The sequence below is a fragment of the Phaethon aethereus genome (assembly GCF_964289735.1).
Source record: "Phaethon aethereus genome assembly, chromosome: 21".
NCBI classification, from domain to species: Eukaryota; Metazoa; Chordata; class Aves; order Phaethontiformes; family Phaethontidae; genus Phaethon; species Phaethon aethereus.
This window is the reverse complement of record NC_138597.1, coordinates 5,985,583-6,010,839: the sequence shown is the minus strand read 5'-3', so window position 1 is coordinate 6,010,839 and position 25,257 is coordinate 5,985,583. Positions and strand designations below refer to the sequence as shown.

Sequence of the window (25,257 nt, the reverse complement as noted above, 5' to 3'; positions counted from 1 at the left end):
GGCAGCAGGATGGCAGTGAGCAAGGCGAAGGTGGTGCTGGGGGCAGGCAGGGCAGGGTGGAGCAGGGAGGAGTTGAAAGCATCGTGTTCTTGGGTCTAAAACATCTAAGTCACTCTTGCAAATCAAAAGACTTAAACTCATCTTAAAAGACTCTCATTAATCTGTCACAAGCCCCCTGCGAAAGCAGCTCTGAGCAGACTGTCACAGCTCCTAATCACTAGAAGAATTCAGCCTCCATCAGAGAGAGGAGCAGTGTGGAAACGCGCTCCACAAGGAATGTGAGCAAGAAGCCAGCTTCAGCAGCAGGCCCCCACCACCCTGCCTGCACACCCCTGCAGATCCCCCCAGCCTCGCCGCAGAGCGAGGAATCTGCCCCAAGGAGCCACGCTGCAGCAGAACACCCAAAGCTCAGCACGCACAGAGCGCACCCAGATGGGATGGCAGCCCGTACGCAGACCACACGAAGGAGAGAAGCAAGGGCAAGAAAAAAATACTTGGATTGTTTTAACCTGCTCCCACCTGCCTGCAGAGGCCACGCTCTGCAGAAGAGTGTTTACAGACCGGGGAGATTAGAGAGCTCAGCAAGCGAAGGAAAGCTGCGGCAGCCTCCGGACGCTGGGAGGGAAAGACGCTCCTCCCCAGCCGCAGAAGGTCCAAAGCCAGTGCTCAGCTGCATGGCCGGCAAAGCCAGCACGCTGCCCTTTGCCGGCCCTCCCCAGGCCCCAGGCCGCCGGGCGCTCGGCAAGGTCTACGCGTGCCCTTTGCAAGGAGCTTGCTCACACCCTGGGGTGTGCGCCAGCTTCACGCCTCCTGCTGTCCTTTGCTCTCCCTCTGCGCTTCACGCAAAGTACTAAACGTAGCGACCGCATCCCGAAGCCACAGGGGTCTGCGCTAAGCCCAACCTCCCCTTGGCTGCACGCTGCCTCCCAGCACACAACAGCGAGACCCCGTGTCACTGTGACCTCAGGGCACGTTCCTACAAGAACAACGCTCTCTTGGCAAGAAAGCCTCTGCCACAGCACAGCGCCAGGCAGGATTTGCAGCGGGCTAACTCGGGAGCTGGTAGGCATGCACTAACTCTAAAAGGTATCACGCACCAACTTCAGCATGACACAGCCAAGGGGAAGGGAAGACAAGGCAAGACAAATGCTGTTTCTTTGTCACAACGCCAGACGGACAGTCTTGGGAGATGTGAGGCAGAGATGGGGGACAGTGAGGCAAGCAAGGACCCAATGCAGGGAAAAACAGGAACACCTTGGCAGTTCTACTCCTCCTCTAACACTTAAGCCACGTAACATGAAAGTACATAAATTGATTCCCAAGAGAAAGCTCAAAGCTCACTGTAAACGGAGAAGAAAATGCTCTCAAGAGATCAAAAGTGGTGTCTAATAACTGCTGCTACCTTATCTAGCACTCGGCTTTTGAAGAGCTATGTTTAGCACCTCTCCTCTCCCCAGAGCAACCCTGAAGCAGTCTGAGCTGGTTCGGCTGGGGCACACCTTGCTGCCGTGCTCAGGGTGCGGACCCCAGGCGGGGAAGCCGTTGCTCCCACGGCGGCAGCAGGCAAGAAAGCCAGGCTGGGCCATGGGGCAAGGGCATGGGGATGAAGCTCCACAAGCAGACCCCAGTCCTGGCTCCCGAGCTGTTGCCTCACTGCCGTCGGGTGTGAATACAAACAAGAAAAAAGGAAGGGGAAGACAAAGACCTAACCACGGTGACTTCAGTACAGGACCCCCTGGGCCAGCCAGGGGATGGCCAGATCCACCCTGAAGGCATGAATTGCCCAGGATCCTGGGGCAAACGGAAGAGCACCCCGGGTCACCCCCATGCCCGAGGAGGCAGCGGGTGCAAGCTCTGTACCAGCAGTGCAGGAGGTCAGTGTTCCAGTCTGTGCCGCAATGAAGTCTTGAGAAGGAGCAGGCATTATGTAATTAAAAGGGAGCAGCTGCTGGGAAGCTTGGTACAAAAATTTCACCTTGTGCAGAGAGCGTGATTTTTTTCTGTTCCGTGATGTGTGACAAGACTTCCCGCCACGCTCCGATGCTCCCCGTCCCTCCTCGCTCAGCGACACCAGCCTCAGCCCACCCACCCACCGGCTTGAGGCGGGGTGCGAGGCGTTCGGGTGGGGGGTGCAAACCTCTCCCTGCTCCCCACCATGCTTCCCCTGCACTGTCCTCGGCAGAGTCGTCGTTCCTCAGTGTAACGGGGCTTGTGCGTGCAATACTGACAGCGCAATCAAGCAGGAGAGTATCTCCACCGAGCCACTGTGGCCCTGGGGCAGCCCGTGCCCCAAACACGCATGTCTCCACGGAGCACCCCTTCCCCACACACGCCTGTTCCACTTCTCGACACGAAGAGGAGAGCTCACGGCAGCCCAGCAGCCACTGTGGGCCTGCAAGGAGCACCAGCAAGGCTTAGCGTCAGCCTCGCTGCCCGACAGCATTTGCTAGGTGGGGAGCTGACACGGGTGGACACCACGGCCCGAGGCCGTAGCGAGAGGAATGACTACTGGAGCAGATCGCTCTCCCCGCTCCTGCTGCTGAAAGTCAGCTCCTGCCATCGCAAACCACACGCGCAGAAGAGGGCTGGGCAAACTTCCTGGGTGTGACAGGAAGAGCGTGGAGTGGTCAGGAAAGACTGGGGGCTGCAAAATACCTCTGTGGGCAGACAAAAAGAGATAGGTCTGCAGCACCTTCCCGTTCTGCTACCCGAGCTCAGCCGCACCACAAAGACCTGCGCTATGAATTCATGTTGTGGCACCCAAGTCTTACATTGGCCTGCATCTTAAGAGAAATAGGCTGGGATTAGCAGCCAAAGCCAGCAGTACCACCACGCACAAAGGGAACAAAACTGAAGAGTTTGTGTTTTAAGTTATATTTTCATGGCGCTCTTCCCAGAGCAGCCGAGCGTCCCCGTCCCTGTCCCCCGAGCAGGCACGGAGCTGCCCAGAGAGCCACCTGGCTCCTTCCAGGGACTAAAAGCCCACGGCTGCCTGCCAGTATTCTCTCTGACAGGGGCTGGAGAAGGAAGGGCTCAGCGTGAATTCGGCAGCAGGAGGCGGGTACGGACAGCACACACGGCTCCCAAGGTGTGGGCCAGCCCCAGCCTTCTCGCTGCCAGCGCGCTGCAAGGTTTAACCTTAGGGCTGCACGCATGACTAGGCGGAGCAGGCAAGGGGAGGTAAGCACCTTGCATGACTTCTAAGCCCAAGGCAATTATTTCCCCTTCCCTCACTACATCCGTGCCAACAGGTTACTGGCCAGAGGAAACTGTTCATCAGAATTGTGGGATGGTAGTTAATCAAATAAAAGGAAGGAGCATCTTTTCCTGATGAAGTGTCAAACAGGAAAAGCAAGGCCAGGACCTCCGATACGTGGCTGCTGCTCAAGCACAGCCCTGCGCAGCCAGGTGAAGCCTCCCCACGCCCGCGCGTCACCTCCTCAGCTGCCGGCACGCACGGACACGGGTCTGGCAGAGAGCAGAGGGGTCGTGAAGCACCACTTCCCGACGCCACCAGGCTGTCCCTAGCAGAGTGGCCTCCTTCGCAGGGCGGCAAGGCACACGCACCTGCCAGGCTCTCTTGCTGCCTCAAGCACAGCCAAGGTAACACTCCGTCTGCCCAAACCCATCGAGTCATCTACAGGTGGGGAGCATCTCCTAACACCCGCCTGGCACAGATCAGATGCTTCGTAACACACGGCACCATTCATGCCCCGTGAAGGCAGGGATGGCCACCAGCAAGGGACATGGGGAACCAGTCCTCGCAACGCTGCAGGTGGCTGTCTCTTCATGGCAGAGGGGACGCTAGCTGGAGAGGGAGCTGGACTTGAGAAGGCAAAGCCGTAACAGGGTGCTGAAGAGAGGGCATCCAGCAGCCAGGTGAAAGACAATGCCCAGGACTGAGAGCATTGTAGGATTCATGTGCGAACCAATTTCACATGCACAATTGAAAAGCCACCTGCACCAGCATTTTCTCTGCCTAACCCGATGCCTGGACTGGTTCTGCAAACCCTGTGTTTATGGGGCTGCCAGGCACAAGAAAGCATTTTTCCAATATTTAATTTCTCAGATGTTCTCATCTCATGCATCACTACTGCTTTTATGCATCCATAAATAAGCATTTAGCGCTGCTCCCTTGGCCTGGTGCGACGGGTTGGGCCAGCGTCACTCTATCCACGCTTGCCAAAAGGAAATGGGTGTCCAGCCCTCTCAGCCTTCTTGGATGTTTCCAAACCCAGCAGAGACAGGACTCAGAGCTGGTTGGTGCCATTAACACATCTGCAAAGGTGCATGGACGCCAGGAAAAGGGCTGGCTCCCCGCACCGTGGTTAGCTATCGTGACTCTCCCCGTCCATGAAGAATGCTTCCTCGAGACAGACTGAAGCAAGATGCAGCTCTGAGATTAGGATGCACTCCTGCACTCGATCCAGGAAGCTGCTGGGGCCAGCAAGAAACTTAAACCTGCCAGATCAAAGAGCTGGTGATAGCAAAAGGGGCCGAACAGGCTGCCCGAGCCCGTGCTGCATCCAGAGGGCTTGAGGGCTTCCTTCTCCCTAGCAGGGCTGGGGGAGCAGCAGGGGCGGAGGGCACTGCCCGGACCCTGTCGGGGAGGCCCCAGCTGCAGCTCACCCCACATTGCTCCGCTCTCAGCCCCTCACCTCTGCTCGCACCAGGGAATGGGGAGGAGGCTTGCCCGCACCACAAACGGGAGCGGAGCGTGCGGGCAGGCACGTTCAGAGCCCAAACCGCCACCAGTGAAGAGCCCTGCTCGCCTCCCCCAGCTCCCACGTGAAAAGAACAGCTTTGTATCCTGCTTGCTGCTCTCGGCGCTGGAGCCGCCTGCTCTTGGCTGTGCCCTCGCACTCCACGCGGACCTCGCTAACAAGCACGCCGGCCGAAAGGGCTTTCCGCACCCCTGCAGAGCCGCCAGGGGAGGAGGGGAGGGATGGCGGGGAGCTGACCCCAGGAGCCCGGTGCCTCATCCTATCGATCCACCCGAGCAGCCAGCCCAGCTCTTGCCAGCCTGGCTTCAGGGCTCCCAGAGGGCTTACTGTTCTCCCTGCCCTCCGCAGAACAAACAACAAAGCCAATTTTGCCTCCTGCACGCGACTCCACCAAGGGATGCTGCAAACAAACAGAAAGCAAACCTCTCATCACAGATGCTGCAAGAACAAGGAAAGGGGAGGAGGTACGCTCCAAATCCTCCCCCACCATTTATTCCACCCCAGGGGAACGCGGGGAGGCACAGCCCACCCTGCCTGCCCCCTGCACCGCACCTGCCAGCCCCCCTCCGGAGCACTCCTGCCCTGGGGGGCCGCAGCTGAGCCAGCACCCGCCCCCTCTCCAGCTCCCGCGCAGACGCTCCCCAGCTCCTGCCTTCCGCTGAGGAGAAGAGCAGAGCTAAGCCAGCCTGGATGCCACAGGCCAGTCCCTCAGCTGGGGAAAAGGCAACAGCCTTCATGGAGCACCGCATTTAAGAAAGCCAGGCTTAAGACCTTGTAGAGCTCAACAATCCCCCGCTCAGCTGCGGGAATGCCAGTGGCACGGGCGATTTGGGAGAAAGCAGTGAGTTAACAGCATTAATGGCCTTGTTTCAAAATGAAGCAGAGACCACTCTATAAATCAATGTGTGGCTGAAGAGTTTTCTAGGGTAGAGATTGGTACTAGAAGAAAAGGAAGAGGTAAACAGCACACGAGTGCTAACTAGAGACCCCTTCCTGCTGGCTGGCAAAGTCTTTCACCCCCAGCAGCGCTGGAGCACCGGGGCAGCGGTCATGGCTGCAGCACCTTTTGTGTGTGCAGGATGGGTCTTTGCAGTAAAGATGCCCAAGGGACAGGAAGCCACTCCCTTCAGACGAAAACTGACGTCTGACATTGCCAGGGCAGACAATGATTTCTGTCTAGCTTTGCACCGTTTGTAAGGAGAAAGGACCACAGCAAAGCTTCCCGTAGCAGCGTTTCCAGACAGAAATACCAAGTTGCAGATCCTCAGCCAGTGCCAGTGGGCAGAGATCTGTCGGCTCTCGGCGCAGGCTGCCAGCTGGTGGCAACCCACTGCTCACCACAGAGCTGCGCAGACTTGTAGAAGGTGAGGATCCGGCCCGGAAGATAAAGAGGGGACAATCCTCAAGGAGCCCAGCTGGAGAAGGAGCAGTCGAGGGGTCCTGCTGCGTTCGACACTGGCCCTGTCACACTATCATGCTGGGACACAGCCCCTGCCCCAGAGCACTCAGCACCTGCCAAGACTCACCGAATCCTCGCCCACCGCCTTTGACACGCCACCAGGTACTGCCCGGGGAAGGGCACACGGTGTGGCGAGGCAGAGACCCTCCCCTGCCCGTCCCACTCAGATGTGGCTCGTTATGGGAGGGTGAGAAGGGTTCGGCAGCTCCCCAGCCAGGCCTGTCAGTCTGACAGCCGGGCACAGCTCTCACCAGCTCGACGCCTTGTCCCACCAAAGCCACCCTGAGAGCACGCCTAGGGCAGGACAGCCATGGCCCTCACCCCCTCGCCCGGCAAACCTCAGCCACATCTGAGCAGTTTACAAGCTCAAACATGGCCGCGACTAAGTCAGTGGACTATACACAGGACCAGAGCCACATCTCCAAGCCCGTCTGGGCGATGAACACTGACAGTCCCTCCAGCACAGCAGCAGGGACCAGCCCCATCATCCCAGGGGCGACCACTTCCCCGTGCCCCAGGCTCCCCTCTGCCCAGAAATGCTTCCCGAAGATAACGCAAGGCATTCACACCATGTTTGACTTGCAAAAGGAGGGGCCTCATTTGGCAACCCACCAAGGGTGGTAGTTTTCCATCTCCTGTGGGGACCAGAGATCTTTTGGAGTTTGTCACCTGGATGGGCTGGGCTGCTAATATTTTGGAGCCCTAAGCTAGGACTTACACCTACGTTCGTTTTTATTTTTGCTTTAGATGTCTCCTCTGGTCCAATTATAGATTAATCACATTTTATCTAGCATCCGTTTCTCCCCCGCCTCCATCCCCACCCCCATCAGAGAAGGAAAGAAAGAAAAAAACAAACGTGTTATTAATTGGCTGTTGTTTTCTCCTGGGTTCTTATCTGTGCACGTGAAACGAGGGAGGCTGGGGAAGGTGACTGAACAGCCTGCCAGCAGAAAGCAGGGCATTTTAAGCCTGATTTTCAGAGAAAACAAAGCTCCTATGATGACATTATCTGAGCATGAGCTTGCCTGCCTGCTACCCAACAGCTTCTAAAGCCATTGACTGATAACAGCATGGCCTCAAAAACCAAAGTTCCTACAGGTCTGTGAAACTGGAAGGCTTTAGTAAGCCCAGAGAAAAGGTGAGAGGTGCTGGTGAGTACACTGCTCATCAGACACCAGGGAATCCATAGGTGAGAGGCAATCCATAGGTGAGTGCCACAGGTCCAGGGATAATGCAAGTCTATAGGAAACCCAGGTGCTGTGCCACCTGCTCTGCCAGGGAAAGACCAATAACTCTGGAAGAGGACAAGGAATGCACCCTACTGCCTCATGACTGGCAAGGTCAAAATTCAGAGGTGCGGAGAGAATTGCCAGGAGAGCCCAGAAGCGGAAACCTGTGGGACCCAAGCAAGGATGGGAAAGGAAGGAGGGCTGCATTACAGCCTCCCACAGTTTACATGCCCACACCCTTTCTGGCCAGGGCAGTGGAGATACCTGATGTCCAGCGGAACACCAGCTTCCATTTTGCTCTTGATGCTGATACGGCTGAAACCTTTTGCCACCTGGTGCACAAGCCCAACAGATTTATTGTTAGCATTTATACAAGTATTAGTAGCTGACTGATCCAAGACTGGATGGGCTGGGATGATTCAACTTTGACTGCACAGCAGAAACAGTAATTTAATGAACAGCCAACAGCATCTCAGCAACCTCTGCTAGCCTCAAAAATCACCTCTCTCCAAGCTGCTCAGCTCACATCCCACGTACTTGCACTGGAGAGATTCCTACCCGCTTCGTGCCCATGCAACCTCCTGCTGCCACGAGCCAGCACAACGCACTCCAGCCCTTTCCTACCAAGACCTGCTAAGGCAGTGGAGCGTCCCAGGGAAACACCGCATCCACATCACTCCCTCCTTGCTTGGCCTGCGCCTGCTCTCAGGGCAGGGCGAGGGGCAGCAGGGAGGACGTCTGCTGCCCAGGCTATTCCGAGATGCAGCCTTCAGCTCCAGGCCCCACAAGCTGAAACTAGTCATCTCCCTCACTGTCCTCCCCTGGGTTGCTCTGACACTACACCAGAAAAACAAAGGGACCAAGGGAGACAGAACACTGTTTCTGGCTATTTCCTCATGCTAACAGCCCATCACCTTCTCATGGTCCCTCCCTCACCTGCAACTCTGCCACATACCATGGGCACACACACATTTGCTTTTTTTTTTTTTGCCCTGTGCTTGCAGAGCAGCAAGCCCTTCTGCACCCCCTTCTGCTTCCCCCCTCCTTTTGCCAAAATCCAGGAAGAGCTTAAGGGACAAACACAGAATAGCCACTAGACTCGACGCTGCTGCTTTTAAGGATAAGGTCCCTTTCTCCAGTCCCCTTCTTTCCAGGGCCTCCACAGATGAACCAGTAAAGCTCTGCAAACTGCTAGAGCACATGGAAGATCACATCTCTCTTTCCAGACCTTCCCCACCTCCCCCACAGCCGCCTGGAAAACCCTCTGCAGCGAAAGGGCTGCTGTGCCTCCCAGGGAGCAACGAGGGACAGTGGCTCTGCCCTCCCTCCTCGCCCCGGAGGACCATGCTCTTGCATCCCCCGGGTGGAAGCGAGGGCAGGGCACGGGCGTGATGCAGTGCTGCTCCGGGCACTGAACAGATCACTGGGTCAGCAGGCGCCGCTCCGCCGTCAGCTGTGGGCAGCGCGAGAGGTTCAAGCCATTTGCTCTCAAGTGCACCCTGAGCACGGGAACCCAGCTCCAGCGAGTGACGGTGTACTTACCATCTCGCGGCGTCGGTGGTGTCTGAGTAAAATAACTATTGGGCTTGTCTGCAAAGAAACAAAAAAATACAGGGCTGTCAACAGTTCCTTTTTGCACACTTTCCCCTTCTCCCCCCAGACCTCTCTCCACAGCTCCCCAGCAGCTTTTGGGCCAGCATTTCATTCCTTCAGAACATATGCCCTGCACAAACAAGGCACCGACTCGCCGGACGTGGTCGGGAAGTCCTGCAGCAAGAAGGGAGCAGCTGGAACAGGAGCCAGGAGCCCCAGCTCTCCCACTTCTATCGATGGAGCACCTCTGGCTTGGGATCTGGCAGCAGCCCTCTCCTGCCTGGCAGGCTGGGGCTTGCCTCAGCCCATTGTGCGCCATTTCGCCGGGGCTGCGATGCAAATCGCATTGCCTATCACCCACCTGGGCACTGACTCACCAAGTCGTTTGGGTTGAGTGGGACAGCAGTGGGGAATGCTGCAGCCTCTGAGGCAAGAAGGCAAAGGTGGGAGAAAGGGGTAGCCTGAGGCAGCAGAAGGTGAAAGCTCCCATGGACGTGACCCAGAGCAAGGTGGCACAGCCTTGCCACCAGCCAGCCCTCTACATTTGGGTATCCCCTGATTAAGCGGGAAGGCAAGAAGGGTTCCACTCAGGCAGCTGGCTCCACAGACACTGCCATCCTGATTGGGAAGCACCCTAAAGTCAGCGCCAAACTGTGCTCTGCTCTCTACTAAGCAATGTGCCCAGGGCAGCAAAGCCCGTCTGTGGCAGAGGGCACACAACTCCTTACCAGCCAGGCTCTTTCCCTACCATCACCTGGGCCCTGCTCCTGCCAGTGCTTTTTAAATGCATTCCTGTTTTACAGTGTTCCACGGCCTTTTCCTAACCATGTACACGTGAGCAGAAGCAGCGCATCCCAAAGCTAGGCTGGAGGATTTGTCTGCCCTCTAAAGGTTATTCTTGCAGCAGGTGTTTGGTACTTTCCAGCATCAAGGAGGTCAAAGACACCACTGCATGATGGAGTCCTTCCTCCACAGGCTGCACCTAGAGAAAGGCAGGCTTTGGGAGGGTGAGCACCTGTGCAAGGATGAGGCAACAGAGCAGAGTGCCTAGAGCAGCTGGAAATACGTGGATGTACCTACACCCAAGCATGCAACCTACTCAGCCACACCAGGGATCAGATCAACAGCCTAACTAACCTCAGGGAAAACTCCTCCACTTTGCCCCAAGCCTCTGCTGATTCTTCAGAGCAAGAGAGCGTACAGAGAGCAGGGATCCTTGGAGCAGCTGAGAAGACACATCTCCCAGCAATCGCATATAGTGACAGGACCCCAAGGGTTCAGCAGTTTGCTTGTAACAAGGGAGCAGCAGAAGCCTCTGGCCAGGGCAGGGCTCACAGGAGCCCATCTTTTGCACCTCACCTCCCACACAGCCCTGCCGAGACCCCTGCCTTGCAAACCCACTGACTGCATCCCCCCAGGAGCATCACCCACACTCAGACCTCAAGCGGCAGGTTGGGAGACACGGTATTGGGGGGAGGGAATGGGACACACAGGGTGCTGGTGCAGCTGAGAGCACGAGCACACCGTGCACAGCGGGGAGCTGGGTCTGGCCCACGCACGCCCACTTTCGCAGCTCTGCTCCGCAGTTCTGGGCCAACATCATCCCAGGGAAAAGTGGGGCAGAGCTGCGGAGTGGGCCGTCGCCTCCCCAGCTTCTCCCCAGATGGCAGCAGGCAAGCAACAAGCGCCGGGGCACAGGGTGAAGCCCAGCCAGCGGCTGGCAGCGTTGGGAGGGCTGCCCCCATGCCGGAGCCCCAGCACGCTGCTGACCTAACCCCTGCCTCTCCCTCCCCTGCTCCTCCCACGCACCCAGGAACACCTACAGTTGTTGAGGAAGAGCAGCACGGCAAATCCCAGCGTCGAGGTGGCCAGAAGGATGAGGCAGATGTTGCAGGGGATCATGAAATACCGCACCACCAAGGAGACCTTGTGCTGGTACATCCGGTCCCGCTCCAAGGCCCCCGGCGCCATGGGGTACTGGCAAGCCGTCATGCTTGGCCGTCACACTGTGGGCCAAAGCTCAACCTGCCACTGACCCATCCAAGGCAGAGTAGCCACAAGGCTGATGTGGATCCCTCTTCCCCCCTCCCCAGTTGTCTTCGGTAGCCACAAGACCTAAGTTTTCCCAGAGGTTCCCATCCTCCGCTCGCAGGAGGGCAGGGCAAGCCAGGGGCACTTTCAGGAGCAAGAGTTTGTCCCCGCATCTGCCATCTCAGAGGCACAGCCTAGGCGTCAGGTCCGAGGCTGCTCCAGCTCAGCAATCCCTCTCCCAGCCCGGGAGGTATCAATCTACACCTGCCCAGCAGAAAGCGAACTAAACCCCAGGCAAAAGTGCTGAAAGCTCAAGTTCTGCAGCCAAGCCCACCGGAACGGGGACAAGCTGCTACCGGCGTGGGAACGGCGGAGGCTGCCGCAGCACCAACACGTGCTGGCTCCCGAGAGTGGTGCTGGGACAGAGACGGTGCAAGGGGTGCCGGCATGGGACCCTCTCGGGCTCGCAGCCTTGGCAGCGTCCGTATCCTTTCGGCGGGGAGGGGAACGGAGGTCTCGCCGCCCCGCCAGCGTGCAGCCGCCTCCCGGCTCCCCACTCAGGCTCCACACCGGCCTCGCTCCGCCGTCTCCTCCGGCTGCGGCCGCTCCGGGGCAGGCACTCCCAGGCTCACCGGCTCCGGAGCAGGTCCCTGCAGCCGGGAGCCGCCCGAGGGTGCCGCTCAGTTGGCCCACGCCCCGGGCGAGGGCAGGCGCTCTCCCTTCCACGCCGAAGCTCCTTTCACAGCCGCTGCACATCCATCCCCGCTCGGCTCCGCTTTCCTCCAGGGCAGCCGGTGCACAGCGCTCCCCCGCCGCCGCCCCTCCTCAGCCGAGCCGGGCGCCAGCGCTCCGGCACCCTCCCAGCCCTCCGGTGAGCAAGAAGCGGCCGCAGCCCGGCCTCTCCCCGCCCCCGGCCGGCGGAGAGCAGCGCTGCCCAGCGCGGGCACCGTCACCGCCACGGCAGCGGCCGGGGCAGGCCGGCTCCCCTCCTCACACCGCTGGGACATGCCAGTCCTTCCCGCAGAGGGTCCAGCTCCCCCCGGGGCCCGGCATGGAGCGGCGGCACACGGCGTGCAGCGGCAGCTCGGAGACCTAATTCCGTTGCCCGAGGCTCACCCCACGCGCGGAGAAAGGGCCGCGCAGCATCAGACAAGAGAGCACCAAGGAAAGAAGCCCCAGCAGCCGCGTGAGCGCCCGCCCCACGCCCTGAAGTTTCCCCGCCCGCTCCTCTGCCCCGCGGGGGTGGCGGCGGCCCCCTCCCTCCCTCCCTCCGTCCTCCCTCCCACCGCAGGCAGCGGGGCTCCGCGCCCGCCCCTCGGCTCCGGGCGCCGCGGGTCGCCCCCCGGCAAGCGGGGGGAGCGGGCCCCTCCCGAGCGCTCCGGCGGCCAACAAAGGGGAGGCGAAGGCGAGCGGGCGCGGCGGAGACAAAGAGCAGGAGGCGGCGGGGCCGCGCTGCCCCGCTCCCCCGGGAGCGCGCTACAAAGCCCCACTCCCCGCCCCGCACGGCCGGACCACGCGAGATGCTGAGAGGCGGAGATGCCTTCCCCAGCATCGCCCCCGCCCCGGGCTCCCGGAGGGGGCCGAGAGCCCCAGGGACCGCAGCGGCAGCAGATCCACGCAAGGAGCAGCCCCCAGTTACCATTTTCTAGGATGTTTATTCCCGGTGGAGAGGGACACCTTCACAGCTGGTCCCGAGGGAGCAGGACCGGGCTGTGGCCACAGGGACCCGGCTGGTGCTGCAACCCGCTGCGTGCTCAGGGTCGTGCTGGCACTGCCAGCGTGCCAGCTGGACCAGGGGAGGGGAGAAAAGAGGCGCTGGGACACACACGCAGCATCAAGCTGTGCTGCTCCTCTCCTTGCCTGCTTGGGCGCTCCTGCCCTCGGGAAGCCAGACGCCACTGGTCACCGCTTTCCTTGGGCAGGATGCTGCCAGCAAGGACAGGAAAGCGGCCAAGAAGAAAGCTGAGCTGAAACCTGGAGGGAGGTCAGGGCCCAGAGCCAGCTTTCTCGAGTGAAGGTCCAGCATCAAGGCAAGAGCAAATGGCAGGGTAGGGCTGCCCTGCTATAGCCCGAGCACTCCCAAAGGCATAGATACCTGGCACCCACAAGGCAAGTCCAGGCTCCCACAGCCTCCACTCCATGCCCACGCTCCACAGCGCCTCTCCAGGCTGAAGCCCCGGCTCTGGTGAGACAGCATCCCTGGCAAAACACACAGCTCCAGGCACGCTGTTTCCCAGCCCACAGTACCACGCATCTAGAGTGCTGTGACCTGCCGCTTCCTCTCTAAGGCACCACCGTCCTGAGCAAACCTAAAAGCTCTTCCTTAGCCTGGAGGGAGAAAACAGCTCCATGAACAAAACCCTGTGAGAGGAAGGCCCTCCAGTTAGAGAGTCCCCTGAACACAAGGGTGGGCTGACCATACACAGCCCTGCACTGTCAGAGGCTGGTTTATCACTGAAGCCATGGGACAAGAGGACCCTTGCAGCCTCCCCTGCCCCCCAGGTGCTGCAGAGGGGCTGTCTGTACCCTGCTGTGGCATGTGCAAGGCAAGGAAGAAGTCCTCAAACACCCATGCTTGTAGGACAACACGAGCACTGTGGAGATGTGGCAGTGGGTACCCCGCTGCAGTCAAACTGGGAAGCTCCTTGCAGAGAAGCTGCTTTAAGTTCTTCCTGTCTCCCCCTGCTCGGCACCAAGCGGGTGCCAGGAAGGGAAGCACAGCTTCCTCCCAGTCACCGCTGGCAGCCACCACCCAGGCCCGGGCCGTGGTGCTGCCCCATGGCTCGGCAGCGCTCTTCTCTCCTTCCCTACTGGGATGGCCGGCTGCCATAGCTCCACGTGAGGCAGCTACAGCTGGTCTGCCAGCGATGCCGGCTGCAGGGGCTGCACGACCCTCTCTTCCCCGGCGAGGTGCCCAGCTGGCTGGACAGCCGCATTCCCACCACCCACTCCTCCAAAAGGCAACAACAACTTGAGTTGGGAGAATAACCCTCGCTGATGGCACATACCCCTCCCAGCCCCAGCCTGCTCTTGCCGTGCTGCCCCTCCCTCCCTCACCTTGGCAATTCGCCTGGAGCCCGAGGGACGCAAACACTAAAGCTGAATCCACCCACCCTCCCCTCCAGCGAGGAGATGCAGAGGAGACTGGGTGGTCCTTTAGCAGGGCATGTCAGGCACCACGAGTTGCAGGGTCTCCATGTGGGATCGGCACAAGCTGCCCTACAGCCGCACCACAAAGCCACACTGCTCCTCTCTGCTGGAGACATGGGCTGGGAGCATCCTGGGTGTCCCAGCACTGCAGGTGCAACTTCCCAAGAGCAGTACAGGGAAGAACAAAAACAGAGAAAGGAGGAAAGAAAGCTAAGTCACGTCTCAGACATTGCTCCTTTTTAAACCTGCATCGCTCCCTCCCCAGGGACTTGCAGAACATGATCCCTGCTTGCTGCAAGGCACGGGCTGCATCCTAACTGCCCTGCCAGGAGCAGAGCCCACACGAGCAGGGTGCCCAATAGCCTCACATCCAAGCAGTAAGGCAGATCAGCATGCACCTCAGGAGCTGTTCTCCTCCCCACACACACAGGGGCTGCACAGAGCCCCCAAGAGCCCAAGTGCTACGAGGGCTCAGTGGGAAACACTCTGCCAAGCCATCTCTCCCAAGCAGACCTCTGCTAGGAACCCACCTCAGGAGCCCTCTCGCAAGCAGAGTCCCCTGCCAGGCAGAGCACTGATGGGCCGGGTGGAAAAGGGCTCCTCAGCCAGCACCAGAGGCCACAGGGCTGCCTCCTGGGACATGGCACAATAATCCTCCCTTCACCGGGGATGGGGCATGAAGACTGGCTGAGTCAGAGTGCCCTGGCCACTGGGCGGAGACCTCCCACCCCTCCAACCCAGTATTTTTCCCTCAAAGGATAAGCTCAAGTCCCTGCCACTGCTGCCCCATTTCTAGTACCCTCCCCACCTACCACAGCCCCCTGGGAATTTCTGGAGCGTCACAGAAGCCAAGACCTCCCCAAACAGCGAACACAGTGCCCTGGCCCTCCCCTCCGCTTGGTCACCATGTAGCCACCTTGGCCTGGTCCTGCATCCTTCTGCTCTGCCCCAGGACACAGGAGCCAAACTCCTCCCTGATGCCTTCAGCAGGGCACGGCTGTGCTGACGCTGGCCCAGCAGCACTCCTCTCCCCTCCCCGCCTGCTCCACAACCCCATCCCCGGGGAGGGCTTCAGAGCCATGCTCCCCCGGCAGTCCCAGCACATGCAGGCTAAGACCAAAGGCTTGGCTTCAAATAAAGAAAGAAAAAAAAAAAATCCCCAAAGGGAAGCAGGGACATTTGCATCCTCCTGTGTGCATGTTTGCACATGCAAATCAGCCACTGCACAGTCCTCTCTTTCTTCCCAGGTCTGCAAGGACTCTGTCCCCTCCAGCCATTTGGAGGCCACTTTTAGGGGCAGCACTGCCTCAGATCTGAACAGCCTTTGTGTCCTGGAGGAGGCAGGTTCAAACTCCAGCACGGGCAGATTGGCTCATCACCCTCTTGGCAAAGACAAACGCTTGCACCTTTGCCCCTTACAAGTCTTTCAGATGAGACTTTATAACCAGAAGAGCAGTTTGCACTGGGGAGACATCACACTTGCCTGGTCCATCCACGTGGGTTGTCATTTTTGTCTGTTATCACCCCCCCTCCCCAGAGCTGGCTGCATGTAGACACCGCTGTACAGTGATGGCATTTCACAAATGCCCGCATCCTTTTGCGCCAGCTACAGTACACGGGCACGGTCACTCTCCCACCCACTCCCTCTGCCGACCATGCCCACCACGCACACTCAGCCCTTCCCTTTACACTTGTGCCACCGGCACACGAAGGACCAGGCAGGAGAATACAGCAAGACCTGACAAGGCGAAAGAGCACATAAAAGCCGCCTTTGGCTCGAAGTGAGCAGCTCGGAAGAGATAGCCAGTGAGCCCAGCAGCACGGAACGCACACGACCAGCTCCAGGCCACTCTGAAGTGGAAAGAGGTGGCTGTGCAAGACCCAAAAGCACCTGAGACATAGGGACAGCTCAGTTGCCCCGGTACTTCTATGTCTGGCTCTGTCCGCCGTAGGACAGCCCAGCCCGGCCAGAGAGGCTTCATCCCTCAGCCGTGCCGAGGCTCCAGAGCAGTCCATCCACCGCTCATCGTCCCCGCCTTGAGCAATGCCGCGCACCTGCGCTGACGGCATTTCTCCCTTTCCTGCTCGGGACTGCAACCAGTCCCCGGCTAAGGCTGCAGGTGTTCGGAGGAGGGCCAGCCCCAGCGGGGTGCAAGAGGCAGAAAGTCACCATGGCTGCCTGGAAAGAAGAGGGAGGGACAGGGGACAGCAGGCCAATTTAACTCTCTCTGACATAGCTGCTATTCCTCTACTACAGGCAAGAAAACATCATCTTTGAGCTCATCCACATTCACCCCTGCCCAGTTTTCTAGATGAAAGTGTTCAATGCATTAAGGCCTCCGTGTGGTCACCAGCCAGTTTAAAGCCTAGCGCCATTAATGGGTTTATTTCTGGGCTTTCACAGCGAGGATGTCACAGCTGCTGCCAAAATGCAGCAGACAGGCAGAAGGGGCAGCTGGCCGCGCTCAGCGTGGCAGGACAGTAGTTTTATCCTCTTGCTCTTGAAGCACGGAGCTGGCAGGACACACGTACTCCATCCCAGGGCCCGTCGGCGCTGGGAGCGGCACGACCCATGCACGCTGCCCTGCACCTCTGAGCTGACCTAAGATGGGGGAGGCTCACAGGCATCTTGGGGGACCCCATGCCCTCGAGCTGCCAGTTACTTGGGAAGAGATAACACCAGCAGGAGACACTAATTTCATTTCCTTCGCCTCCCCATTTCTGCCCACCAGATGCCAGGTACCCGCCTGCGACACCAAAAATCAGTGCTACTTTGGGATCTGACTGACAGCTGTCAATCTCTCCCTCCTCACCGAGCTAGAAACCTTGCAGAAGCCCCCAGCTCCTGCTGTTGCCAGGCTGATTACCCACCTGGCTCCCTTCTCGATAATCCTGTTTGGCAGGGAGCTAATTGGGATTTATCTGGCTGCACCCAATGGCTAGAGAGCCATTTTGCGCTTCCTGCGGGGAGGGGGAAGAGGAGGAGGCGGCAGAGGGAGCCTGCAGAAGGCGTTTGCACGTTCTCCCTTCCCCATCCCCTCCTGCAGTTTTACAGGCTAATTATCCGCATTACAGAGAAAGGAGCAGGAGGGGGAGAAAGTGGGAATTTTAATTATTTCATTTAACACTTGGCAGGACCCAGCTTGACTCCTACTGAGCAGCGCTTGGAAATAAAGAGCTTTTAAACCCTATCAATGGGAGATGGGGGAGCGGGTGCAGGAGATGGGGCTGGGGTGGCCAGCCTCGTGGCTAGGTTGGCACATGTGCTGGGAGTGGAAAGGGGTATTAATTCACACCATTCCTAACAAACAGCCATGCCAGGTGGCACTGGACAAGGGGTGCCTGGCTGCCTCCTCTGAAGAGGACGGTTTCCCCACTTAATGACTTTTGGCTGAAACAGTCCCCTCCTACCACACGACACTGGACCATGCAGCTGCCTTCCAGATGCGCTTAGGGATGCCTGAGCATGGAGCACTGGAGCGGGCCACAGGCGTGCGCCTCGGGGAATACAGGTCTCTGTACCCTCTCCCAGGGCCGCAGGCCCTTCTCCAAGCTGGTGGCCTGCACGCCACAGCCTGTGCACGTGCTGCATTGCAAGTGCAAGACAGCCCCTCCGTTAACAGATGCTCCCACACACGCGCGGCACAACGCCCACACCTCTTCCACCTAGCCACCCATACGCAATGGTGAATGGGTTTCATGATGTCTCTGCCTCCCGCCTTGAAAAAGAAAAAAATAAAACAAGGTTTGCACACAGAACTCTGTGTCCAGATCTAAACGTACAGGGCTGCTGCCCAAAAGCAGACACACAGCAAAGCAAAAGCAACCCAGGGCAGGAAGGCAACGCATCTCAGCGCTAAGCCACACGGCTCCCCGCTGTCCTGGCCGAGGAGCCCAAGCACTCCTCACCCAGCCCTGTCATCCTCTGCCCTCGCAAAGGTAAAGCGCTGCCCTGGGCGACTGCTCACAGGGACTGCTGGGCTCCCGCTGGCACCCGCACTCCCGGCTCCAACTCCTTGCTGCCTGCGAGCCCAGCTTGCAGGCCCCAGAGGAGGCAGCTGGGCTTGCACCCACAGCCCAAGAGGACTTTCCAGACCACGGCACCGTGCAAGGGATTTCACGCCTTCAGCGGCCTCTGCCTCCCTCCTCCATGGTTCCCAGGAGGACCGCGTTGCCCGCTGGCTCGCTGCGCTGCCAGGGCAGCTGCCCACTGCAGCACTTGCATGCCGCAGCGATGCTGAGCACGGCACCCGGGCCAGAGAGAGGTGAGCCAGGGTGATGCTGGGACGAAGGCCCCCTGAGTCTGTCCCCCCAGCGCCCCGAGGGTGTCCGGGGCAGGGTGCCCGCAGCACCCCAGACCCGAGGCTGCGGCCGCGCAGGCTGGAGGCGTGCCCCGAGCCGCAGCCCCTCGGCAGGCTCACAGTGCCACCTGCTGCTGTCACCAGCCGACGCCGTGAGACACTGCGGCTGAGAGCCGGGCCACCAGCAGCGCACTGGGGCTGCCCGCAGCGTCCCCGCAGCGTCCCCGCTGACACAGCGCGGAGGGGATGGTGTTAGAGCCACGCGAGGGTGATGAGGAAGGGAAGCCTCTCCCTTGCTGGGGGACAAACCAACCTTTCAAGCACCTCAGGGGCTACAGTCAGCCCAGAATTTACATTGTCCTGTGGCTACTGTTCCCCGGGACAGCATCAACTCCCTCCACCAGAAGAGCAGCCCCTCCTGACTACTGGAGCAGCTGAGAGTGAGCCGTCCAGCCTCTCTGTGTGCTGATTAAGTCATCACTTCTGCCAACCCTCTTCCAAACACACACCAGTTGCTTTGCAAGCTGATGTAAACTCGTTCATCTGCAAGGGGGGCGTGAGGATCAGCTGGTGTTGCAGAGCTCCTCAAGGATATGATAACATGGGGTGGGTGCAAATAGGAAAAAACAGTAGAAAAATGATGAAACAAACCTACAGCACATTTCTGGAGCAAACACCCAGCAGGCTAAAATTAGCACATATCCCTGGCACTCTGGATACCTTCCCACCGAGAAAGCAGCTGTCAGTGCTTCCAGACAATGAATGACATCCTTCAGCAACAGGGGTGGGGGTATGCCTCATCCTGGGTCTGCCTGAAAGAACAGCATTGGCCAGAGTTAGGGCACTGCCCGTGACCTCATACGGGCCTCGGAGTCCTAGAACTGCATCAGCAGAGCCCAACTAGTGAGAACCAGGCATGCGGAGGGTATGAAAGCAGAGGTACCTCATGAGAACACCTCGATTCCCACCCGCCCAGCCCAGCACTCAAGGAGCTGAGCGGCGGCAGTGGGGTGATGCAGGAATGGCCAGCACATACCCTGCGGAAAGGTGAGACATCCTGACAGCAGAAGCATCCGCTTGCCGCGCCAGCTGTACGAAGAGCTGCAGGCAGAGGGAGCGCTGGGAGCAATATTCAGAAAAGGGCCTGCCAGCCTTCAGCCAGAGCTGCTCTGGAGGGCAGAAGCCGAACGCCATGCCACAGGGCAGCCCGGCGGCTCTCTGCCACCTCCTCCCAGCCAGGGCTCCGCTGGGGAGCAGCGGGGTGCCCCCGGTTCGGCTGGACTCCTCACGCTGCTCCTACCCTGGGCCAGCAGCAGAGTCGGGCCAGCCGAGCGCTCTCACTGCACCCTCCCAAGAGGCAGTCCAGCCACAAGAGAGCCTGTGCCGGCTGGAAATTACAGCTGTGCCCTCGCGTGATGCAGCTCTGTGCCCGTCAGCACCAGCGCCCACAGGGCGCGGTGCTCCCGCAGAGCGGCTCCGAGACAGCCGCTCGGTCCTGGCTGTGCCCGCCGCCCACCACAGAGAGGAGCGTCAGCCCCACACCCTGGTCCAAGCCGTCCGGTGCAGTGGAGCTCTGTGAACCACTTCCCATAAAGTGGACAAACCACGAGAGCTGCGGAGCGGTGCGAGACAGGCCTCTGGGAATGCGCAGAGCCGGACTCACCAGCAGGGCGAGAGGCAGCAGCGTCGTCCCCTCTCGCAGCGCAGGGGAGGACACGCAGCCCCGTCGCCCAGCTCCGCGGCCGTGGTGCTCAGACAAACAGCGCAGGCTGCTTCCTTGGGGAGAGCAAAGCCCCCCGAGCTACACAGTAATGTGAGAAGAAAGGCTCAAGCACATCACTAGAAAGGAGAAAGGTAACACAGCCAGCAAAAACCGTGCGCATGCACGTGCCCTCCAGCTGGATCGGGAAGGCAGGGAGAGCTGCGAGAGCCTACCGACGGGAAGGAGCGGAAGGGAAGGGACACCCTCTCCTCTGACCGACTTCAGCCCTGCTCGGAGACCGCTCACAGGCGCTGCGGAGGGGCTTGCGTGTTGGATGGGGGCGCGGCAAAGGGGAGCGAGCAGCCCCGGGAACTCAGATCCTTTTTCTCCTGCTCACCTGCTCTCAGAGAGAGAAAAGCAGGCACCAGCTATGGCACTGTCAGCCACACACAGCTGAAAGTAAAACGTGCCAGTGTGGCAAGCAGTGAAGAGCATCCAGGCGGTGGGGCTGCCGGCATCCAGAAGAGCAGGACGCTCTCGACTCCTCTGTTTATTCATCTCGGGGCTGAGGCACGGGAAGCATTAGTCGGCAGGGGATGCTGTCGGCTCGGAAAGCGTGTGTCTCTCGCTCCTCCCGGGCCCAGAGAGGCCCGGGGTCCAGGCCAGGAGTGGGCGGCTTTCAATAAAACTTTTATGTCCCTCTGTTCCCTCTCCAGCGCCTTTGCAGCGAGGGCACATTTCCAAACAAACCCTTAGCCTACCCATCCCGATCTGCACAATACAGTCTATATATTATACATAATGAGGAGCACAAAACAAGGAGGAAATACAGCAGCAATAGCTTTAAACAGCTCACCAGCCAGAGCTGGTCCAGTCCCAGTGCAACTCCCTTTCCCTCAGTTCAGCGGGGTTTGAGGCAGCTAGCCGCAGTGCCCAGACTGCAGCTGGCCGAGCTGCCACAGCTCCAGAGTGCCCCACATCACACCAAAAAGCCAGCTGCTCCTCCAGCTACATATGGGAGTCAGCAGCAAACCTAAAGGTCTCAGGATGAGCACAGTGAGGGCAGAAGAGCAGCCCCAAAGTCAAAGGTGGTGCAGAGAAGCATTTTGACACCTCCACACCCAGGCCCGTCCGTACAAGCTGGGGACAGGCTGCGTGTCCACGGCAAACACGGACCTGGGCGCTTCAGCCGCAGCAGGGCAGCTGCCCGGGTGTGCCGGAGCGGGGCAGCGGCACAGGGCGGCACCGTGCTTGCCCCGTCCTCCGGCCCAAGGCAGCCGCGCTGCCGACAGATCTGCGCAAGGGCTCACGCGTGCAGGGGGAGGGCGCGAGAGGAACTGCCAGCCCCAACCACATGCCAAACGCCTGCCTTACATACGCTCTGTATCCGCAGCCACCAAACAAAGGAGCTGGCCGCGAGGCTCCCGGGCCGCCGGGATTCCCAGCACCAGGGATCGCAGGGAAGCGGGCACCCAGCCAGCCTGCAGCCGCGTACACCCTCGCCCACCAAGGGCTGCTCTCATCAGCCAGGGCACGCACATGGTTTGTTTTAATGACTGGGATTCGCCGTTTAAAACAACTGCCCACGCAGATGACAGCTGAGGGAGAGCTGAGCCATTGCTGACACTGTGCAGGGCGGGTGAAGCAAGGGGACCAGAGGAACAGGGACAGGAATACCTTAGGGGCTTTGCCCCAGGCCCACACTTCACTTACTTTTGCTAGAAAGACGCCCAGAATTGTCTGTGGTGTGTTTGGCCCACACCTGCAGCTTCACAGCTCAGCCTGGACGGGGGCACACGCAGCCTCTGCCCTCGACTGCTGGCAGCAATGCTCTGCCCTCGTTCATTACCTGCATCAGGCGCAGCACATGCCACAAAACCCCCAGGCCAGGTCAACAGGCAAACCCGTCCATTTTACCTCCAGTACGAGCTGGGACAGTGCCCTCCCCCGCCCTCCCCAGGAAGCTGGTGAAGGTGAGAGGCTGAGGATGGAGTCGGGTATGAGACAAGCACTACGTGAGCGGTGTCCTTAGATCACAGTTTCGTGCCCACAGCGCTCCAGAGGCTTGGTGCCACAGCAGCTGTCGCCCGCTTTGTGCGAGGACAGCGGCAATCCAGTGGAGCCCAGGCAACAGTGTCAAGGCCGGGCAATGAGGAGGCAGAGGGGAAAACAGTTCTTCAAACTGTGATCTAAAAGCAATAGCTCCCTTTGAGGTGAGCGCACACTCTGCAGCCAAGAGGCCGTGGGGATGGGTGTGCCCGTACCCACCTCCAGAAGGTTTCTATTGCTCCAGCACTTCCTGGGTGGATGGAAGAATGACAAGGACTAGTCAGCGAGTCTGATGGTGGATGGAAAAAATGGTATTTTTTTGCATGACACACCACCACTTACCAGCAAGAAGCTTCCTATGTTCTTTAGAAAGCAGGGGAGGAGAAAAAGGAGAGAACAAAACAGTTAGAAACAAGAAAACAGGCAGCTAACCCAAACTTTCCTGCCCTCCCCCCGGCCCCCTCCTCCAATGCTCCACTACCAACACCACCTGGGGCAGCTTCCATCCACCTCTTCCAGCCCTTTCCAGGCAGCACTGGGCACTAGCTCCCAGATCACCCCAGAATATCGTGGCCAGGTTGCTGGCCTTCTAAGCCCGCTGATTTAAACACGTTTTCATGGCACAGTGGGCTCTGAAATCTGCAGATCGACAGAAAACAGCAGGATCCTGATGTTGCTAATGATACTGCACACCGCAACCGCCTAAATCATGCGCAGCAAAACAAGGGAGAAATGGGGAGCCCCAGAACCAGAACACTAAATGTGTGCAAACAACAACAAAAACCCTGTGAGGAACACCTCAGCGCTGATCGCTGACTATCGGCCACACAACACAAGCATGCTGGATTAGATACCGCAGTCGATTTGATCCACAGAGAAGCCTGCACTCTTTCGTTACAAGGACGGCTAAAGGAGCTCCTGCAAAAAGTAGAAATTGCAGCCAAAGACTCAGAAGCCAACGTGCATTAACTGTTCAACTTCATGGGTTGCCTTGTCAATAGGTGATTTTCTGAAACCAAACTCACAATTTGGAAACATTCAGGACCTAAGCCTGGAGCTATCCACAGCCACGCCAGCCTCCCCACACAGGCTACCAAGGATCAGATGTTTCCCATCCAACTCAAAGGGGCACATCCTTTACCATCGAGCTTGGTACCTCCTATCCGAATACATCACCTGAGCTAGAATTACTTTTGAAGTCTAGGAAGCCAGAGCACAAGATGAAACAAGGTTCCCACCACACATGATGAAGGAGAAGGCTAACAGTTAAACAGCCGAGCATTTTCGTAGTTGTTAAGGAGCACAGCTTATTTATCTGCAAGTAATCTATGGCAGCGTAGAAGTCCTGTAACTGTTACAGCATTCATTCTAGATGCCTACGGACATAGCAGCTGTCCTGTGTCCCACCAGACCATGGGTATCTTCTAGTACGAAATACAACTCTTAACCCCTCTTTTCTATTCCACCCAGACCACTCTGCCTCCTTACAGGACCACACACTAGCTACTAGACAGTTAAGAGCGAGGTGGAGTTTGGAGGACACGGTGCTGCTTGTGTGCTTTTCTCAGCCTGGGCTCTTGGAGGCTGCTGAAAGAGGACAGACACCAAGTCCTGGCCAGACAGGATGGGACGGGATGCAGGGGAGGGAGGTGGGAGACTTCCCAGGGAAAGGGAGTGTGCTGGGCCACACACGGAGGAGGAGGAAGGCAAGGATGCAGCTGGAACTGAGCACTTCATCCACTGCCCCGGTACCCAGGCTGAGGGGCACTGTGGCCTCCCCTGTGCTCTGCGTGCCACGTTAGCAGCAGCTCCCACAATGGGCTGTGGGACATGGGTAGTGTGACACTGTGAGGAGCTCCAACAGCTCACTGAGACTATTCGGGGAAAAACAAAGTGAGCATTGAGGGCTGGAGACGGCCCCATGCCAAGGAAGTGACGTGCAGCCTTCTCCACTGGCAACTGGGAGCCCTCTCAGCTATAAGCTGTTGGGAGATGCAAGGAAGAAAGGAAAAACAGCTTAAAAATATCCCACAGCAGCACAGTTATTTTGGGATTTTAATTTGTAAAAAGAGAAAGAAAAACAGAAATAAAAGCCAAGACCCCATGGCCAGCTCTGGTGCAGACAAAATACTAGTGTCTGGCTGCAGGACCGAGCACTCACTCCCTTCCTTCCCTCTGATGCCTCTAAATTACGATTACGTGGATTGTGCTATGTCCATCACATCCTTTTGTCACCTGGCAGAAGAGACGGCTCTTCTGGACCGCACGGCCTGGGATTGCCAGAGGGAACGGGGCCCACCTTTCTCTCTGCTGCTCCTGGGGAGCAGCGGGAGAGCTCCTTCCTGCCAAAGCAGCACCTCTGAAGAGCCCTGTTGCCAAGGCCAAAGGAAGCACAAGAGCAGCAGCAAGGCGTTTGGGACGGCAGAATAGACTCGATTTTGCCACTGTGCAGGGAGGGGTCAGGGGCTTTTCCTGAGGCATTCAGGTACAGAAGCCCTGGGGACAAGGCGTGCTTGGCTGGGGTTTCTACAGAGCTGTCTTGCCCGCTGTGTTTCAGGGGATTCCACTCCGTTGATATTCCTTGCCAAGGGAAAGGACGTGGATGCCAGTGTGGGACAGAGGCAGTCGCTGCGGGGCAGAGAGCGTGGGCAGTCGTTAGACGTTGCGTATCTTGGGGACATTGCCGTGGAGCTCAGGTCCCCCGCCTTTGTCACGCGGGTGTCAGGCAGCTCCCCCAGCTCAGCCCGGTCGCCTCGTGCAGAGAGCCAGCAGCTGCCCGGCCGCACAACACTGGGTCACACATCGTTTACCGCGCACACAGCGCTTCTCACCTCACTGCTTCACAGCGGGCAGGCCCCTCAGCCGCTGGCACAAGCGTCACAGCACCGGCACCCCAGGGAGCCCCGCCGGCAGGGCACCGCGTCACTCCATCGCACCCCCGCGAGGTGGTCCAGACCACATCACCTAACGCACACAGGACAAGCGACATGCCCGAGGCCACCGGGTGAGAAACTGTGGC

At 58.9% G+C, this 25,257-nt stretch overlaps 1 protein-coding gene across 1 annotated transcript in view; it reads right to left on the bottom strand.

Moving 5' to 3' along the window:
- Positions 1-25,257, bottom strand: part of AGRN (agrin) — a gene marked incomplete at both ends in the record, with an annotated part of 122,792 nt that overhangs the window by 53,116 nt on the left and 44,419 nt on the right. Inside the window, 2 exons of the mRNA XM_082009422.1 lie at positions 8,955-9,002; positions 22,581-22,601. Of these exons, the coding sequence (XP_081865548.1) occupies positions 8,955-9,002; positions 22,581-22,601 (69 nt within the window). The remainder of the gene's footprint in view (positions 1-8,954; positions 9,003-22,580; positions 22,602-25,257) is intronic.